Genomic DNA, 15,780 nt, shown 5'->3' with positions numbered 1-15,780 from the left:
AATAAATTAGGTTCAACTGTATCTAATATGTAGATCTTTTTGACCTCTACAAAAGGCAATTTTCTGTAGCTCACTGGAATCCAAAAAGGTTCTCAGTCTCATTTATCACAGGGAAATGCAAATCAAATTCCCAATGAGATTCCACACCCACCAGGTTGGCTCAATGAAAGAGCTGACAGCACCAAGTGTGGGCAAGACTGTGGAGCAGTGGGAGCCTTGTACGTTGCTGGTGCGAGTAAACATTCTGGCTGCATCTTCGGGGCCAACCACGTGTAAATTCTATGTATGATCCAGAAACTCCATTACTGGTTTTAGACCCTGGAGAAAGTCAAGCCCAGGGGCCCCATGTTGGCGGTAGGGGATGCCGTGACAGCGTTCTAAACTGCAGACAATCCAAATGTGTGTCAAATGGGAGATGCATAAACAAATCATGGCATGGAGTGGAATATTAAACAGCAACGGAAAAGAATGACTGTCACTACCAGCATCAATACATGCTCATGTCATGGTGGACACGATTTTGGGTGACAGAGAGATGCACAGAATTTATCCCATCTGTTTAGTGTTAGAAGCAGGCAAAAAAATTCTAGTGTTTAAGGATGCATGTACAGGTGGGAAAATCAGAGCAGCTAAGAAACTCTCCTTCCAGAAGTGGGGATTTTGATACCTCTAAGGTAAGGGTTTTTCAAGCACTGTTGACAACAGGGGTCAGGTCATTCTCTGTGGTGAGGCTGCCCTCTGCGCTGCAGGGCGATGAACAGTGTCCCTGGTCCCCACCCTCTTGATGCCAGTAGCAACCCTCCACCTGTCCCAACTCACAACACCCAAACGTGTCTGAAGACCTTGTTCCCACTTGTGAACCCTGCTCCAGAGGGAAGGGATGGGGGCGATCAAAGAGGTGCCTGTGGTCACGCTCAGTTTTGTTCTACTTCTTGGCTTGGGCGGTGCTTACATGGCGGAGTGCCCTCGATAAATGAGTGGATCATACGTGTTCTGGGCACTTCTCTGAGGCCTGTTCTAGATCAGCTAATAAAAAGAACTCGGGAAGGGGGCCCGGGGTATCAGCTGCTTTACCATGCTCTTGAAGAGAGACGGCTTTTAAAAAAAAATTTATTATTATTGTTTTGGCCGCGCAGCATGTGGGACCTCAGTTCCCCAACCAGGGATCAAACCTGTGCCCCCTGCAGTGGAAGTGTGGAGTCTTAACCACTGGACAGCCAGCGAAGTCCAGAAGAGGGAGGGCTTTGAGGAGACATGTTTCAGCTGTGAGATGGAGCAGTGGGGATGGGGCAGGGGAACCAGAGCTCTGCAAACGCTCCACGGGGGCTGGTCTGAGCCCTGCCAGGGTTCTCTACAGCCCCAGGAGCTGCAGTGGTCCCCCTGGAGCCCCCATGCCCATCCCCTCCCTGCCAGAGACAAAGCCTGCTCCAGTCTCCTAGAGTCAGCAGGGGGTTTGCTGACCCCTCTTGGGACACCCCTTCCCCAAGCCTGGCTCCCTGGGTCCCTAGTTGAAACCAGGCAGCAGGAGATAACAGAGTACAGCCTCAGCCCTGCCCTGGTACCAGTTTCCTCCAGGAGGCTTGTTCTAATTATTTCCTTCCATCTCCCCCATCGGGTCCCCAGGGGGCCTGCCAGGCCTGTGAAGGAAGGGAAAGTGCAAAGTAAGCTGAGGACGGGCTTGATTTATGGGACTTGCCAGCCTCGCCAAGGCTCCTAACCTACTTAGCGAGGGCGGCAGGGCCTGACTCCCAGAGGAAGGTGGCTCGTGTAGGGGGTGATGGGGGTCGAGGAAGGAGCTGGGGAAGAAGGCGCTGCCACCAGTCCAGCCTCTGTCACGCCCTGGCCTGCTGGTGCCTTGGTTTCCCCTCTCAACCACGGCACACACTCATTCTTGCATGGCAGGACTTAAGGGGGGACATGCGCACAGTAGGTGTTTGATAAATGGAGGCAGTTGAGGGAAGCAGCGGGAGATCTAGTGGGGGCAGAATTGGAATTCTGCTGTGTGACCCTGGACAGGTCACTAAACCTCCCTGAGCCTCAGTTTCCTCATCTGTCCAATGGGGATACCCCAAGAACCTGGGGTTGTGCCTGGGACACAGCAAGTGCTTTACTGACAGGGCCTGTTAGCAGACCTTGGGCCCCCAAATGGGGAGCTTTTTAGCTCTCCCAAAAGCTCAAAGTTTAGGAGGTGCCTCTGAGTCAAAATAATCCTTTCTTTCAAAGCTTCGCATCAAAACCAAAAAGTCCATTTGGTGAGACCTGACTGCAGAGGAGAAGCCTCTGGAACACCCCCTGTCTCAGTACCCCCCCACCCCACACTCCACGCAGAGCTTGTGCACCTCCACATCCTGCCAGACTCACTCCCCCCACCAGGGATTCCGGCAATTTTCAGCCCCCTCTTGGCCACCTCTTCCCCACCAGGCACACGGAACCACAGTCGCAAGGAACATCCTTCCTCAAGAAGAGAATCAGAGCTTCCTCTCCCAACCAGCGGCCACAAGGGCTGCGCCCAGGGGTGCCCCCAACATTTATTCCACCCTAGCTATCAGCTTTTACGATGCAGGAGAAAGTGGCCGGTGACAGAGTAGCTGGGCTGGAAGGAACCTGCTGGGTGGGACTCACATTGTTCCGCGGTGCGTTGGGCTGCACGGGGTCCTCAGCCGCCAGGGCGATGCTGCTCATGGCGATGACCATGAGGATGCACATCTCAAAGTAGCGCAGGTTCAGGATGTAATGGCACAGGCGGCGAAGGCTGGGGACAGGTAGGCGTGCAGAGGTCCACTCAGACCGCAGGCTATCGAGCCCCTTCCTCTGTAATCTCCTTATGTCACCTACCACTATCTGAGATGATCTCTAACTCCCAAGGTCCCACACCCAACAGAGTAACAAGCTCCTTCATCTGGGGACCCTCTTGGGGCAGGGGAGCCCTCAGCGAGGGAAGAGATCCACGTCTCTGTTTATAAGTTCCCATCACTTCCAAACCACCCTCTTGGAACATCTTAACTCACAGGCTGCGTTGAAGAAATATTGTCCTTGATTCTGTAGGAGATGAAAAGCTTTTTATGCATAAAATGTCACATGGTCAAACAAAATTGGGAAATTCTGGGTTAGGTAGATTTCCTTTTTGTTTTTTCAATTAGTTGAGTGACCTTAGGCAAGTTATTGTACCTCAGTGCCCTCATCGGTGAAATGACCATAACAATAGTGTCTAACTCACAAGAATGTGAGGATCAAAGGAGTTAATATATGCCTGGTACATGGTAGGGGCTCCAAAAGGTTAGTTACTTAAATTATGAATTGCAGGCCTTATCAGAGCCTTCAATATGCTAATGAGATAATAATGAAATAATTAACCTCAAGTGGAGCTAATAATGATAAATATGTCATGAGATTCTATGAATGGCTGCAGGGCTGAGTGGCTAAGAACAAGGATGCTGGAGTCAGTCTGTCTGGGCTCTCCCACTTGCTTGCTGTTTGACTTTGGGCAGGTGACTTCATCTCTCTGGACCTCAGTTTCTTCATCTGTCCAATGGGGATAAGCAAAGTACCAACCCCTATAGGGTTATTATGAGAAAATTTTTTTATTTGTAAAGTATTCAGAATAGTGCCTGGTGCTAAGTGCCACATAAGAATTTCTTTATTAAAATAGATAATGTCAACCACATAAAAAAGTAAATGCACAGGGTGAGTCTCCAAGAGGCAGGTTAGAGAAAGCAGTTTCCCCTGCAGCTTATTTGACATGATTCTTCTTTGCCAAGAAGCATTTTGAGGGACCAGGGTTTCAAAAAATACCCTTTGGAAAAATGCAATTCTAAAACAACCTCTGAGCCACCAAGACATACATGCGATAAATTTCTCCCCTAAATAATCCAGCCTCCTCAAGGATGCCCAAGACAGAGGGCCATGAACTCAGAGACCATCTACCCAGAATCCAAATCCTTGTAGAGCAGAGCTCAGGGACCTGGGCTGCCATGTACAATTGTACAGGTTGTGCACTGCACAAGGCAGCCATTTCTAAGGGACACCTCTCACATCACAGACAGTGTAGATGTGGATATTTATGACAGTGGTTTTTAGTTGGTGGCAGGAGGGGGTCTTTTCCAACAAAATCAGTACTTTATGATACGTTTCTATCTTCTATGAGTTAAGAAAGGGACATCATTTTTTAATTTGCTCAAAGGTCTCCTATGGATTAATGGTCTTAAAGGCAACTCTCCCCCACTACCCTTTGTCTGGGTCTGCCCTCTGTCCTGACTTCCACTGCCCCAGTGGGAGCCCTGGGCCCCCTGCCCTGGCCATGGGCCGTACTCACGGGTTGGTCGTAGAGAGGATAAACATGGAGCTGTAGGGGGGCATGGGCTTGGGGCCGTCTTCCCCGGGGTCATCTTCCTCCTCCTCTTTCTTCTCTTCCTCCTTTTTTGGCAGTGGGTCTGGGTTGGCGTTTTTGTTCACTGTTGGGAAAAGAAGCAACACAGGGCTCCCTCCACGATTTCCCGCAAACCTCTGGTCTCCTGCCTACTCTCCAGAGCAGGCAATAAGCAGCTGACACAAAGTGCCTACTATGTGCCAAGCACCCTATTATGCCATTTAATCCTCACCTGACCCTATGAGGTTGGTACTTTATGATGCCCACTTTACAGATGAGGAAACTGAGGCACAGAGAGGTGAAGTGGCTTGCCTAAGGTCACATGGCTGGGATGTGGCAAAGCTGGGATTTGAACCCAGGTAGCCTGGCCCCAGAGTGCTTGCTCTCAACCACTCTACAGCCTTGAGTCTGCTGGGACCCTCATGGGAAACTAACATAGACCTACCCCCCAGCCTATGATGACCTTTATATTGTCACTTGGAGACAGGCAGGGTGGCCAAGAGCCCCACTTTACAGATGAGAATACTGAGCCCCTCCCATAGCCAAACTGCAGGGCTTTCCCCCATTAACACCCCTCTCCTGAGTGGGGTGAGGCACCATCCTCCTGAGCATTGATCCTGCAGCCTAGCCACTCTATGGGTCCGTGGACAGGCTGAGCCTTGCTGAGCCTCAGTTTTTTCATCTGTGAAATGGGCACAATGACAAGATCCGCCTTGTAGGACTGTGGCAAGCATTTATAGAGCAAACTCATGGACAGCTTTTGCATAGAACTGGGCTACCATTATCATCTTAAAAATAATAAGCTCGGGGTAATTTCCAAATTCCTGGTGCTTCTCAGATCATAATCTTACAAGGGGGAGTTTGGGGGGGCAAAAACAGCCAATCCCTCAAGGTCCTAGACCTGCACTGTCCAGCATTTGAAACGTGGCTAGTTCAAACTGCGGCATGCAGTGTAAAAACACGCCAGATTTCCAAGACTGAGTACGAGAAAAAGAATGTAAGGTAGCTCATTAATAATTTAAAAGGTATTGATGACACACTGACATGTTAACATTTTGGATACAAATCAATAGTATTTTGGGTTAAATACGATTTAACTATTAAAGTTCAATTCACCTATTTCTTCCTTATTTTTAAAATCACTCCTTCCTTCCTTCCTCCCTCCCTCTTCCCTCCCTCCTTTTCTCCTTTCGTCCCTTCTTTCTTTCTTTTAACATGGCTACTAGAAAGTTTAACAAATAAATAAATAAATTAATTAATTATTTTGGCTGCACCACTCGGCTTGCAGGATCTTAGTTCCCCAACCAGGGATCGAATCCGTGCCCCCTGCAGTGGAAGCATGTAGTCCTAACCGCTGGACCACCAGCGAATTCCCCTAGAAAGTTTAAAATTACATAGGTGGCCTGTGTCACATTTCTTTTGGACAGCGCTGTCCTAAAGAATCATCTGACTCCCCCAGATTTCCATCAGAGGAATCCGTTGACTCCTCAAATATGGTGGCTCCCTGGCTCTCCTGTGGGAATTTGGGATGCAGGAAATGTTGCTAACCTATTGTGTACTTGCCAGGCATCGTATGCATATTATCTCATTTAATTCTCCCAGCAGCCCTGTGGGGGCAGGAACTATGTCTCTACCCATTTTCCAGATGAAGCAACTGAGGCCAGAGAGGTGGAGCCACTGTCCAGAGTCACCCAACTGAGCCTCTGGGGACTGAGCCCAGGAGGCCGGCTCATGTGTGAGATTGGAGCTCATACCTTGGACGACGGTGTGGTTGAGGGGGCGCGGGCAGGCTGGGGGGATGTCCACCATGGTGTGGTCGGGTTTCCTGGCAGTCTTAGCTGAGGTGGTCTGGGTGCTGCTGGGGTTGGTGACGATAAGGCTGTTCTCGGGGGTCTTGGGGGGGCCGGGGTTGGACGGGTTCCCCGGGTTGTTGGGTGTCCGGCGGCTGGAAGCATCCTGGGGGTTGGTGGCCATGGCAGGTGGGGCAGGCATGGGGCTGGGGTCGGTGCTGTTCACCATCTTGGCCGGGCTCTGGGGCAGGCCGGCATGGCCGAGGCTGTCGTGGGGACTTGCTGACTCCGCGGTGGCCAGCTTGTTGTTCTTCATGTTGTCAATATCCTCGGCCAGGGGTGGGTCTTGGCGGCCCAGGTCCTGCTGGATCGGCCGGGTGGTTGACAGGTTGGGGCCCGACACGGGGACCCCGGAGCCCTGGTTCTCTCTGTGGCAGGCAGGCCAATGAAAAAGAACCCATAAGTGAGTTAGAACATAGAGGGAATGTCTCCAGATCCTGCCTAAGATTCCACCACTCGAGGTACAAGTTGGCGGTCGAGGGGCCGTGTCCTGAAACTCTCCGGTGCCTGGTCCGTTCTTGTTAGGGATCAAGACCCCGTGGGAGTGTAAGTGCCCACCCTCCCAGGTTTCAGTGTGGTGCTTCTCCTGCCAGGAGGGCTGCTTCCTAAGAGATGAGGCTACTCCTTCATGGAGAAATCAGAAGGGAAAAGAACTTTCTGCCAGAGTCCGCATGTCTCCAACCCAAACCTTCCTGACCCTGCCTATGTGTCTCCCATTAGCTCTGAGGCAGGACGGGGACACACAGTGTTTCCAGAAGTGGCTAAAGCAGACACAGGGACACCATCTCTTTAGGGGTGGAATTGCCTCATGAATTTATCTTCTTGTTTTGTTTTTTGGCCACGCCATGTGGCTTGTGGGGATCTTAGTTCCCTGACCAGGGATTGAACCCCGGCCCTCGGCAGTGAAAGCATGGAGTCCTAACCACTGGAATGCCACGGAATTCCCTGCCTCATGGCTTTAAATGCTTGTAGTAAGTATGCCCCTTCCCAATATTCCAGTTAGGGAAAGCAGGTAATATACGTACATTAACATACTAAAAAATAACAATAGAAATAATAACAGCCAACATTTCAGTAACACACTTGCCTTGTAATAACCCCTTCGTCCTTAGCCCTAAGAGGGATAATTACTAGCACCGTTTTACAGATGAGAAAACTGAAGCTCAGAGAGGTTAAGTCTCTTGCCAAGGCTACACAGCCGGTAAATGAACAAGTTAATTTCTCACAGGGATACAAGTGTGGTGGGCAAAGCATTCCAGGCAGGGGGAACAGCCAGTGCAAAGGCCATGAGGTGGGGATAAGCTTGTTGAGTTTCAGGAGGCTGGTATGGCTGAAGGTGGAGAGTGGGAGAGATGAGGTGGGTAGGGGTTTGGTGCCTCAGTGACTCAAATAATTAACACCATGCAGATGGACATGAGAAGAAAAGAGTCTGAGTGCTCAGTGCATTTGGAGAAGGAGAGGAAAAAGTTAAGGGTCCTTGCTTAGCTTTTCCGACCTCAATGCCCACTGAGACATCAGCTCCGCAAGGCAAGGGGTTTATTTTTGTCTGTCTTGTTCACAGCTGTGGTTTCAGTGCCCAGAACAGGGCCTGGCACATGGCAAATGCTTGGTCACTTCTTGCCAAATGATAAATGAGTGTCCCCATTTTTCAGATAAGGACACTGAGACCCAGGAGAAGTCCCACAGGCCTAGACTTGCCATCAACCCCTGCCTTCTCCCATCTGCACGCTCACTGCCAGCTTGTCAGAGACCCCCAGGAGCCCTGGCTTTGGTGAGGGTGGCTACAGGCCCTGCTCACTCTGTGTCTTCGGCTGGTCCCAGCTCTGCCTGCCTGTGCAAGGATCTGTGTGGACCTGACGCCCAGTTTGTTCTGTTTGCCTTCAGACACCTCTTCTGGACCCTCGATCCTCAGATAAGAGGCCCCATCATTCTTCCCCCATCCCTGGGCACTGGCCCCGGCAAAGTCTGTTTCCCGGAAACCCCAGGACATCTGTAGTTTATAATCTCAACGACTCCTCTCTCCAGAGGGCTCTGCAGTCCAAGACTTACCCCTCTGGCTCTTCTTAAAGGCACCCCCCAATTCTGTATCCCATGCCCTCCACACCTCCTCATAAGAGCTCACACATATTGAGTACTTGCTGTGTGCCAGCCTTGACACGTCAGCTCATCTAATCCTTAGAATAACCACAGGGAGTGGGTAGTACTGTTATCCCCTTTTTACAGAAGAGGAAACCAAGGCCCAGAAACACGAAGGGCCTTGCCCAAGGCCACACAGTCAGTTGCTGGCAGAGGCAGTTTGGACCCAGACCACATGGCTCCAGCACCCATACTAACCCCCACCTGACACTGCAGCTCTCTTACTAAGCAGTTTGAGATCTCCCAGGAGGCTCAGCCCACAGCTGCTGGGTGCAGGGAATCCTTGGCACTCACTGCAACCTCCAATAGTGTGAGCCAGCCTCTCTTCTATTTTGACTCATTAACTTCTGGGACAATCTTATGACGCCTGAATTGTTACTGCTCCCATTACACAGATGAGGAAACTGAGGCCCGGAGAGGGTGAGTTAGACATACTAGAAAATGGTTTTGTGGGACTTTCCTGGTGGCGCAGTGGATAAGACTCCGCACTCCCAATGCAGGGGGCCTGGGTTCAATCCCTGGTCAGGGAACTAGATCCCACACGCATGCTGCAACTAAGAGTTCGCATGCCATAAATAAGGAACCCGCGAGCCGCAACTAAGGAGCCCACCTGCTGCAACTAAGGAGCCCATGTGCCACAACTAAGGAGCCTCCCTGCTGCAACCAAATAAATAAATATATAAAAATTAAAAAAAGAAAATGGCTTTGTCAGGCTGTCGCCATCACACACTCACTCAAGAGACCAGATGTGAGCAAAAGACAGCCCTCAGATTGTATCCATTCATGGAACACCCAGGAGATTAGGTACAATCGCAGGAACCAAAGCCCCTGGACAGCATAGGCTTGCTTCCTGAGGCCCAATCTGTAACCTTAAATCTACCTAACACTTAAAAATTTAAAATAAGCTGGGCTCTGTAAATCAACTATACTTCATATAAAAAATAATAACAATTTAAAAAAAAAGAAAAAGCTGGCCTCCCCTGGAGGCCCCTCCACTGGCTAAGCCACCAGTACCCTCTTTCTTGTTTTATTTTTGCATTTTAACTTGCAAAAGTCCATGGTGTTTTTAGCAAGCAGAAGAGAGATGAGGTAATTTATTTTCAGGCTTGTGTCCCTGAGGCCGCAGAGGGAGAAGGGCAGGTCCAGGCGAATTCCTCACTTCTCAGTCATGTGAGCAGGTTCTAGATTGACAGACTGACATGGGTTTGAGTCTCACCAATGCCACTTACTAGCTGTGGGATCCTCTGTAGCTTGATTAGCCTCCCTGAGCCTCAGTTTCCTCATCTTTATTTATTTATTTTTTAAATCTTAGCAGAGTTTGTTCAATTTTTTAAAAAATATTTATTTATTTATTTGGTTGCACCTGGTCTTAGTTGCAGCAGGCAGGCTCCTTAGTTGCAGCTCGCAGGCTCCTTAGTTGTGGCATGCGAACTCTTAGTTGCAGCATGCATGTGGGCATCTAGCTCCCTGACCAGGGATTGAACCCAGGCCCCCTGCATTGGGAATGTGAAGTCTTATCCACTGCGCCACCAGGGAAGTCCCAGTTTCCTCATCTTTAAATTGGGGATAATAGTAGTAGAACCTTCTCTATAACATGGAGACTAAAGTGAAGATCCTGGAGCTTATTAGCTATGTGACCACCGGTGATTTACTCAGCCTGTTTCTCACCCATAACATGGGGATGATAATCTCGCTGAGTTCCTGTGAAGAATAAATGCGTGAATGAGCCGAGAGCTAGAGCATTGCTCGCAGGCCTGGAAACCTAATGGAATTTGCTCTGTTGGATTTAGAACTTGCTGGGGACCAGAGACGTTTTATTCCTTCCAATTTCCCCCTTTTGGAATAGGAATGTCTATTTTTGTGCTTGTCCCACCTTTGTGTTTTGGAAGCAGATAATTGGTTTTCTAGTTTTCAGGTCTACAGATGGAAGAAAATTTTGCCCCCAAGTGGATCATACTTAGAGTCTTACCAATACTGGAGTTAGATGATGAGATTTGGAATTTTTGAGCTGATGATGGGGTAAGACTTTTGGGGATGTTGAGATGGGGTGAATGTATTTTGCACATGTACATCAGATGAAAAGCTGGCTGGGAATATTTTCTCATCATTTTGTATATTCTTTTAAGTAGAGCTCTACCAAAAAGCAGGCTCCGTGAAGTTATCATTTCAAAGAGAATCTGAATCTTTTGGTCACCATCTAGAGAGACCGAACTAAATAACATAGCAGTTGAGATCACGGCGTACGTTTTGTTAGAGGGACAGCCTCACACATGGACCAAGAGCCCCTTGTCCGGATGGAAAGGGGATCTGAGGGTCTTTTGTTTTGTCTTGCTTTTGTTTCTTCTGCTGGCTCTGTTTGCAGTGGAGTTTTAACAAGCTCAGCCTGCAGAGGCCTAGTGTCAATCTCCAGGAAGTTTTATTTCCAAGTGTCTCCAAGGAGAACTCAAAAGCGGCAGAAAACTTTGAAGTCAGGCCCCTTCCCCCTTCCCTCTTGGGGATCTGCCATCATCTGCCCGGAATAGGCAGCTGATTGCATAATGCCTGTCCTGCACTGCATCCCTTCGCCAGCTAATCACTTCAGCATCCCTCTGCCAAGGGCTATGGACATCTTGCCTGGGGCATGCTCAGGTCCCTAAATTCAGAGGATGGTGCTTGTGTCCCCACTATCCTTAGGACCTGCACATATTAACTCATTTAGTCCCCACAACAATCACCATCTGAGGTGCTATTAGGATCAGGCCCATTTTACAGATGACGAAGATGATGCCCAGAGAGGCAAAGGCGCTTGCCCGCTGTTATCCAGCTGGGAAAGGGCTGAGGTAGACTCTGGCCCTAGAGATCTGAAGCTACAGCACCACTCAGTGAAGAAAAGGGGGCAATGGATGACTTGGTGTGCGTGGAATGGAGGTGCTGAGACTGGCTAAGGCAAATTGGGGGTGCTGTTAAGAATCAGGGTGTTAAGGGATGAAGGCTCTCCTCTCTACCCCATGCTGGATAAACTGTGAGGCTCGGAAGTCCAGTCTCTCTCTTATTGCTCCTTTTGGGGAGTAGGTTGTCTTGGTGATGAGAGCAGGTGGAACTCGTGTGCAAATAGCCGAGATATTAATTCTAGGGTGGTGCAGGTCTTGCAAAAGGTCCCGTTGCTCAGTCAAATCTAGCAGGAGGCACTGCCCAGCTATCAGGGAGTGGTGGATACCCTGCAATCCACAGATTTTTTTTACTGGGAGTCAGAGAAAGCTCCATCCTCACTTTGGTGCCCCTGGGGTGACACTGGGCTCAGCCACCTGGTGTGGGAGGTCAGGGGTTAGCGACTGTTTAATGATACAAAACAGCGCGTGCTCTACCCCCTTTTTACTGGGGTGAGCCAGTGAAAGCTTCGGGGGTGGGGGACATGTAAACCTGGGAAAACTGAAGTGGAAGAGATTAAGGGAGAAATGGTGGGGGAAGACAGGGGAAATAGAAAGAAAACAATTCTATTTATTATCAATGCTCTGGAGAATCAAAACACAGAGTGTGTCTGGGGAGAGGCCTAAGGAAGGACAAGAGGAGAAATGTGTGAGGCAGGCCTGTTAAGGGCCACTGGCTTTGTCATAATACAGAACTGAAATGTCTTTTTAGTATGTTACGTTCTTGAATAAAATTTTATCTTCGCCATTCTTATTTTATTTTTTTGGCTGCGCCACACGGCGCATGTTTGTCTTGGATTTTTTTTCTCTAAAAGTGCCCGAATCTTCATGAAGTTTTATTTCCAATGAGAACCTTTTTATCAGCCAAATGAATAATGCCTCTCCTGGCCAGGGCGTTCGACACATCTATTAATAAAGGAGTGGGCAGTACCCTCCTGGTGCAGATTTGGGGGTGGAAGTGGGGGAGGTACTTTGTTCCTCTGGAGAGGAGGGGGAGCAGGGGCCACCTGTGGAATTCTCAGTTTCCCCATCTGTAAAAAGGAGTTTGAGTGGACAAACAAAAGGCTATGCATCTAAAGTTTTGTTTTTTAGTCTATGATGCAAGTGTCTTAATAGTAATAATGATAATAATAATAGTAATAGCTAAAACTTATCGAATGCTTATTACTACTGCTACTGTGAAAAATAGTTAACATTTACTGAGTACTGAATAATAATAATATTCATACTAATAATAGCTAATACTTACTGCATACTTATTATAAGCCAGACACCATTTAAAGCATTTTGCATGTATTAACTCATTTGAACCTTACACCTACCCTAGGAGGTAGGTAGCATTCTTATTCCCATTTTACAGATGGGGAAACGGAGGCCCAGTGAGAGGAAGTGACAAGCTGCAAGTCACACAGCTGGGAAGTGATGGGGCAGCAGTGTGACCTCTGGCTCCAGAATCCTTGCCATTCACTACCAGGCTGTGCTGCCTTTCTGTCCCTGTCATCCTTCCTCCTTCAATGATAGGAGTAGATATAATACAAGGATGATAACGATGGTAATATTAGTAGTATTAAAATAATAGCACCAGGAGACTTGCCTGGTGGTCCAGTGGTTAGGATTCCTCACTTCCACTGAGAGGGGTTGGATCCCTGGTCAGGGAACTAAGATCCAGCATGCCACGTGGCGTGGCCAAAAAAAAAAAAAAAAAAAAATACCACCAGTGATCCACTGGTTCTTAATTATGGAGTCCTGTGCTAAACACTCTATTCCACGTAAAATCCCTTCAGTGGCCTCCCATTTCCCTGGGAGGACTCAAGGCTCTGCTGACCTATTATACTCCCTGCAACTTCTTTGTCTGCCACTCTCTCCTCACCCTCCAAATGGCAAACTGGCCTCCTGCTGTTCTACCTTAGGGCCTTTACACATGCTGTTCTTAGCCTAGAACACTATTCCTTTCTCAGAAACAGTGGTTTTCAGGGGGCTGTTGCAGAGCTATGTGGAGACCTAATGCCATAGTAATGGGGGGCATTGTGGGCATTTAGGAAATGGGAGGCAGGTATATAAGTATCTTACCATGTGCAGGGCAGTCCCACCGAGGAAGAATTATCCTTTCTCCTTCATGACTCTCTAATGTCCCTCACACAGGTGAAAACTCTGCTTGTAATGATCTGAGTCTTTTGTGTCAACCTAACTCTGCTTTATGTATCAGCATAAAGTATTTTTTGCATGTTTTAAATATACATCGCATCTTCCCAGAATGCAAGTACTGGACAAATTAAAGGAAGAGTAGACTCTATTTCGTACGGAACTTCACCATTTTGGAACATCTCAACACCGATGGTAACTCCCTCATGGTATTCGAGTAGCCTGCACCCTGAGTCAGCTGGCATTTGTACCTGTCTCATTCATGGTGATTTTGTGCACAGGTGTCTGCATCAGAATTGCTTCACTCTGTCTTCTAGGGTCTCATTACTCAAAGTGTGGTCCCTGGACCAGCACTGGCTCCTTAGAAATGCAGAACCTCAGGCTGCACCTGAGACCTACTGAATTAGAATCTGTACTTTCACAAGATCCCTGGGGATTCGTGCACCCATTCAATTTTGAGAAGTGCTAGCTTAGTGCATACGGCATGTAACAGAAGCATTTAAACACATCATTAAAAATTAATATGGTGCTGATGTATGTAAATGAAATCATTATGTTGTACACCTTACACTTATACTGTGCTGCCCATCAATTATACCTCAATAAAAGTGGAAGAAAAAAAAAGAATACCTAATGCCGAAAAAAGAAAACACAAAGAACTTACAAGAGGGTTTTTTTAAAAAAAGAAAAAAAAAATCAAAAGGATGCCCTAGTGGCGGGTGATATATAATAAAAGAAGAATAAGAGATCAACTATACTCCAATAAAAATTAAAAAAAAAAAAAGAAGACTAAGAGGACGTTAATTAATGAAATAACACATGTAAGTTGTTTGGGCTCCTAAATGTACAATCACCGTAGGATTTTCTAAGGAGTGTTACAAAATATTGTTATGAAAAACAGGGTGTCGCTTCTGACTGCGTGAGGTGTTGGCCTGGAGATGCCGCCAAAAGCCTTGAACCCTGATCTTCATTCAATTCTGAGGGCCCAGAGTAGCTTTTCCAACCCCCCAGGAATAGCATCAGGTGAAAAATGATTGACTCAATAACAGCTAAAAAGGGTCTAAATTTCCCAAGCACTTATTATGTGTCAGCTGCTCTTTCAGGCCCTTTGCATATATTACATCATTTAATTCGAGCAATGACCAAATTAGACCCCACTATCTCCATTTTACAGATTGTGAAAACTGAGGCCCAGAGACATGAAGTCCCCGCCGAAGGCCACACAGCAAGCACATGGAAGAGCTGTATAATTCTGGGGGAAAGTTCTTGTAGAGTTTCCCTGAGACGTACAAGGGCTTGATAGTTTGCAGCTTCTGGCGCCAGATGACCTGGGTTCAAGGCCACTTATTAGATGTGTTACCTTGGGCAAGTCAGCTCTCAGTTTCCCCATCTGAGAAACGGGGCCATGACGAGGGGGCTGTCAAGAAGCTGAAATGAGTGGCTCAGGAGAGTACCAGGTATCCAGCAGGTGCCACTTTGCCTCATCTTATCATTTCTACTATGGTCATCGCTTCCACTTACTTCCTCCTCCGGTGCCTGCGCTCCTTGTCCTCCCTGCGTGCGTCCCCGTCGTAAGCGGGCGGAGGGCCAAGCCGGTGCCGCCTTCTCCGCTCGGCGCCGTCTGGGCCCTCGCCTTCGCCGCCCCGCGCCGGCCGGCTGCCCTCGCGGTGCCGGGACCTCCGATCGGCCTTGTCCTCTGGGCCCTCGTCGCCCGGCCTGCGGTGCGCCCGGTGTCTGCGGGGCTCCCCGTCGGCCCCCGTGCGCGGGGACCCGCTGCGGCTTTCCCGGCTGCACCCCTGCCGGTGGGCGTGCCTCCGGTGCGGGTCGCAGACTTTGCCCCGCTCCGCCTCGCCCTCCCAGAACCCCGGCTGCTCCAGGCCGCCCTCCCGGGCGTGGTGGTCCGACTCGCGGCCGTAAGGCCCCTCCCGGCTCAGCTCGGCCTCCTGGCTGCCCGCCCAGGGCCTCCGGGTGTCCGGGCCCACGGAGCCGCAGGGGTCCCGGGCCCGGTCGTGGTAGCGGGCCTGTTTTCTCAGGAAGTCCTCGGCTCGCTGCTGCCCGAGGCGCTGGTCCACCGTGGGCTCGGCCGCCCGGCTCTTATTGGTGTTGTTGTTGCGGTTCTCCTGGGGATCGACCACCAGCGGCCGGTCCAGGTGGGTCTTCATGTCGGGCCGCAGGTGCCGGGCGTAGGACGCCTTCCAGCGCTCGTCCGGGTCCATCTCGTTGTACAGCGCCTCCCGGCTGGCCAGCAGGTTCTGCTTCCGCATCTCGCTTGTCCGCTGCTCCCACACGGACTTGGTGGGCTTCTGGTTCTTCTGTTGCTCCTTCCTGCAACGGAAGGGCGCAGGGGTTAGGGCACTGCTGGGCATTGTGGCCTGCATGG

The 15,780-nt window shown here is 49.4% G+C and overlaps 1 protein-coding gene across 9 annotated transcripts in view; it reads right to left on the bottom strand.

Moving 5' to 3' along the window:
- The window catches only part of CACNA1A (calcium voltage-gated channel subunit alpha1 A), a 329,605-nt gene that overhangs the window by 63,233 nt on the left and 250,592 nt on the right, over nucleotides 1-15,780 (bottom strand). For all 9 annotated transcript variants that reach the window (XM_082455223.1, XM_082455222.1, XM_082455224.1 and 6 more), the window contains 4 exons: nucleotides 14,922-15,725; nucleotides 6,121-6,584; nucleotides 4,313-4,451; nucleotides 2,623-2,752 (listed from right to left, as the gene is read on the bottom strand). In XM_082455223.1, the coding sequence (XP_082311349.1) occupies nucleotides 2,623-2,752; nucleotides 4,313-4,451; nucleotides 6,121-6,584; nucleotides 14,922-15,725 (1,537 nt within the window). The remainder of the gene's footprint in view (nucleotides 1-2,622; nucleotides 2,753-4,312; nucleotides 4,452-6,120; nucleotides 6,585-14,921; nucleotides 15,726-15,780) is intronic.

This window comes from Balaenoptera physalus, assembly GCF_965194825.1.
Source record: "Balaenoptera physalus genome assembly, chromosome: 3".
Classification (NCBI taxonomy): Eukaryota; Metazoa; Chordata; class Mammalia; order Artiodactyla; family Balaenopteridae; genus Balaenoptera; species Balaenoptera physalus.
This window is presented reverse-complemented; position numbering and strand designations above follow the sequence as displayed.